Below are 4,066 nucleotides of genomic sequence, written 5' to 3' on the forward strand. Positions count from 1 at the left end.
CCTGCTGACAAATTATCTTAAATCCAGTGTTAGCTGGCCACAAATTATTTTCTCCTTTGTGTCAAGATATTATTTTCTTCCCCTTCTTAATATTTCCATCACACAGAGATGAGCCTTTTGAGTGTACTGTGCACTACACCACTGCCCACAAAAAGCTGTGCCCTCCAGGTACTCTGCCAGCACAGAAATGAACATTTGAAAGACATTAATGACCTATTTTTAATGCTGATATTCTCCTGCAAGAAGGCCCAGGTACTGCACTGTGGGTTGGCAGTGTTGCATGGCATGAACAAGCAAGAAATGAGGAAAAAGGTGACACTGTGTCAGCACAGCTACATTGAAGGGAGAGGATATTCCCATCCCACTGGAAAGGGGTAGATGTAATCCTTGGTCACAACAGGTAGCTTTCCTTAAGAGATCGGAATGCTAACACCTCAGCATCCAAAGGTAAGAACCTGTCCCTACTTCAAAGGTAACTAATTCCCGTGGTATTTGCACAAACCTGGTTAAATCTTCTGTCAATGAAGGCAATTTCTAAACGCTTCACCCCCTGCTCCCAAGCAGTGCTCAGGGATGATGGCAAGCACTCTGTCCACCCCACCCACCTGCAAACATCACAAGGTCTGTTTGGTTTACAGCCCCAAAATAAACTGTGCTTAATACAATCCAGCCCCCACATGCCAAAAATCAAGCACACAAGATGAGGCTACTCATTAGACTTCTGCCTGGGGAAAGGGAAGCCCTTCTGAAATACAGGGCTGGAGCAGGAAGAAAATAAGAGGAGACAGCAGCAGGAAAAACAATACACATTGATGAAGATGGCAGGGAGTCTCCTCCAACCTTCAGTAAAGAAGTTCCTTTGCCTGGTTAGCACACAGACACACCTGCAGGATGCCACTGACCAGAGAAACTACCCTCACTGCTTTTTAGCAGCACCTGTGACACAGGCAAAACCCCATCCCAGCATGGGTGGCACAAGAGGAGTGTCACAAAAATATGTGGCAAAGATGGCAAGTTTATCGAGGCAAGCCTAGAACAAAAGCAAAAAACAACAAGCTACACATAATGGCAGCAGGCCCGTAAAAATCTTAAAGGATTCCATGCAGACCGTGACAAAATACAAGCAACCCACAAGTATGAACAGTGACTTCCTCAGCCTTCTTGGCGAAGAAGCCACGGAGAAGAGAGGACCCTGAAATTGGATGAAACCTCATGTTCCTCCCTGATAGACAGAAGAAAAATCAGAGCTTTACACATTATGTGAGCCAGATTTTCCTCAGGAAGCCCTAATACAAAGCCTACATTCAGGCAGATCTATGGAGACTGCTCCACACCTGGAATTATCTCCTGAAAGAACTGAGAAATGAGATGCTTTTCCTCCAGCAGAAAACTCACTGCCTGAGGAAGGCCCCAAACAAACCACACCTGCATCTGACAGTAACCCATAACTGAAGGAAGTCAAGAGCCTGCTGGAATAAACCAAGCACAAAAGGTTTGGCAACCAAGAGCCAGGAGCAGAGCCCAGCCAGCTACAAACATTTACATCAGGGTCAGGAGCACCATTCCAGACACCAGGAACAAGCAGAACACTGCAGGCCACTTCCACAAAGCTTTCATGTCTTTAAGACAGCCACTCAATTTCACACAGGTGGGTAAAATTGGTAAGATACCTAACCTGTTAGATACCTCACCTATGCCCTCCCAAAGCAACTCCCCCAAACAAACAGTATGTAAGCGAAAAATAAAACAAACCAGAGTCATCTTCCAGAAGAATTAGACTAAGGCAACACACAAAAAACTACTGTCCATTTCTTCCCAGAAATGTCCTGGATCTGGCAAAGACAGGAAGAGAAGGCTGTGAAAGAAAAACAAACATCTCGGGAACAATCAGACCTACATGCAGTACTGGAGATTTATTACAAACTCTTGCTGAATTCTTTCAACAGAATAAAACCCAAGCAAATTAAAGGCACAGAATAGGTTAAAAAAATAAAATCCTTCTCAGTTTCAGAGCTGAAAACCTGACCACCTCTCTAACAGGAGTGAAAAAAAGATGATCAACCTGCAGGATGGTGAAACGCCTGGAGGGAGCCAGCACTGCCTGAGCTACATTTGCTCTAATTCGACCTCTTTAGTACTAAACTGAAAGGAGAAGCAATTGGAACATTAGCTACATCTAAGAGCTGCTACTCCAGTTTGGAGAGATGATAAATACTATCTCTGACAGAAGACTGAAAGAGTAAGTACACAGGCAGAACAGGAAAGGTAATCCTACTGGGGAAAAATTAAGACTATTGTATCTTAAAACATGCTTGAAGATACATGAGAAAAGGGAGAGACTACCTTTAATTACATGAAATAGCAGCTACAAGAAACCAATAGCTGGGGATGTGAGAGAGGAAGAGGGTTGTACAGGATCTAGGAGCATGAGAAACAATGCCCGGAGAAACGGGAGTCAATGACCACGTCATATCTTTTCTCTCCTGTTTTTAGTTGAGAAGGAAGCCAGGAAATTAGGAGAGCTAAAGACACTAAAGCTATTCAACGCCAGAGGCACCAGATATTCACAGAAGAATGAAGTATCAGAGATCACAAACAACATTCTCAGGCTCAGCTAAGGCAGCTCCTGGTGTTGCACCTTCCCGAGCACTTGCCCCAAAGCACCGAGCAGCCCGAGGAGACAGACAGTACCTGGGAAGGGTCCGTCACTCGCAGCGTGACCACGTCTTCACTGGTGTACTTGATAAAGAGGTGGTTCTCATCCAACAGCTGCATCTTCCACATGCGGAGCTGCCTCAGTTGGTCAAAGTACTGGAAGAACCTCCGTTTTGCTATAGCGCTTCCGTCCTGCTCGGCCCTTCTCCACAGGTACACCAGCAGCCTGTGCTTCAAGGAGTTGATGAAGGGCTCTTTGTAGGGGTTGGCCATCCCCGTCTGAGTGTCCCGCTGCACCTCGGGGTACACGGCAGACAGGGTCAGGAGGTCGTCCTCATAGCAGAAGCGCCCGATGGTCCGCACGTCGATGAAGGTGCCCTCGGGCGTCACCTGAAAGACGTGAATGGTCTGTTGCTGCACGGAGAGGATGGCCAAGATGTTCTTGTAGAGGTACAGCCCCTGGTTGTGTGACAGGATGACCTTGTCGCACTTGAAGGTCCGGGTGTCGCAGAGCCTGCCGGTGTGCAGGTCGATGATATGCAAGGAATAATCCTCCAAGGGGGAGCGTGGGTTGGGGGTGACGGACTCGCTGTTGCGATAGACCTCGAAGAAGGGCGGGTGGGGCTCCTCGGGCAGGTAGGCGGCCGAGCCCACGACGACGTAGCGGCAGTCGTCGGTGAAGAGGCTGCACTCCCGGTTCAGGTGCTCGCCGTTGGAGGCCACGTTGGTGATGTGCAGCAGGACGAAGAAGCGCTCGAAGAGCCGCCCCCGGATGTTGACGGCTCTCTGGTCGTTGCCGTTGGCCAGGATCTCCCCCTCGTAGCCCTGCAGGAGGTCCTCAGCCGCCTGGCAGCCTTGGTACTCGTAGATCTCCAGCGAGGTCTGGTCCGAGGAGAAGGCGATGAAGTAGCGGCCGTCGGGGGAGAACTTGCGCAGGAAGCAGGGCGGCTTCTCCACGTTGACCACGGTGAAGTTGGGGAAGACGTTCTGGTGGAAGACGCGGACCTGGTGCCAGTGGGTGCCGGCTTTTCCCGAGCTGATCCGGCGGCGCTCCAGGCGGTGGATGACGTTCTGGTTCTGGATGCGGCGTGGCCTGATGGTGGGGGCATCATGGTCCATGGTCAGGGCCCTACTTCATCTTCCCCCTGCCAGGGAGGGAGCGCAGGCAGGGACGGGCTGAGGGGGAACTCAGGGTGCTGAGGGACCTGCTGGCAGGGGCGGGGGGCGGGAAAGCCCCTCAGCGCCCCGGGAGCGGGGGGAGATCAGCTGGGAAGTGCAGACACCTCCGTGGAAAAGGGGGAGATGGCACAGGAAGGCGCTGGGGAGAGACCCGGGTGGGAAGGGAAAGGGGAACTCGCAGGGAACCCCGGGGATGCCGGGATCTGCGGGTCGGGCACCGGGAATGGAGGGC

At 50.8% G+C, this 4,066-nt stretch overlaps 1 protein-coding gene across 1 annotated transcript in view; it reads right to left on the reverse strand.

Annotated features, from left to right (window-relative positions):
- Positions 1–3,774, reverse strand: part of DET1 (de-etiolated homolog 1 (Arabidopsis)) — a 10,025-nt gene extending 6,251 nt beyond the window's left edge. Inside the window, 1 exon segment of the mRNA XM_010004040.1 lies at positions 2,692–3,774. Coding sequence (XP_010002342.1) covers positions 2,692–3,774 — 1,083 coding nt within the window.
- Positions 3,775–4,066: the final 292 nt, after the last annotated feature.

Source organism: Chaetura pelagica, unplaced genomic scaffold (genome assembly GCF_000747805.2).
Source record: "Chaetura pelagica isolate M959 unplaced genomic scaffold, ChaPel_1.0 scaffold428, whole genome shotgun sequence".
In the NCBI taxonomy this organism is placed as follows: domain Eukaryota; kingdom Metazoa; phylum Chordata; class Aves; order Apodiformes; family Apodidae; genus Chaetura; species Chaetura pelagica.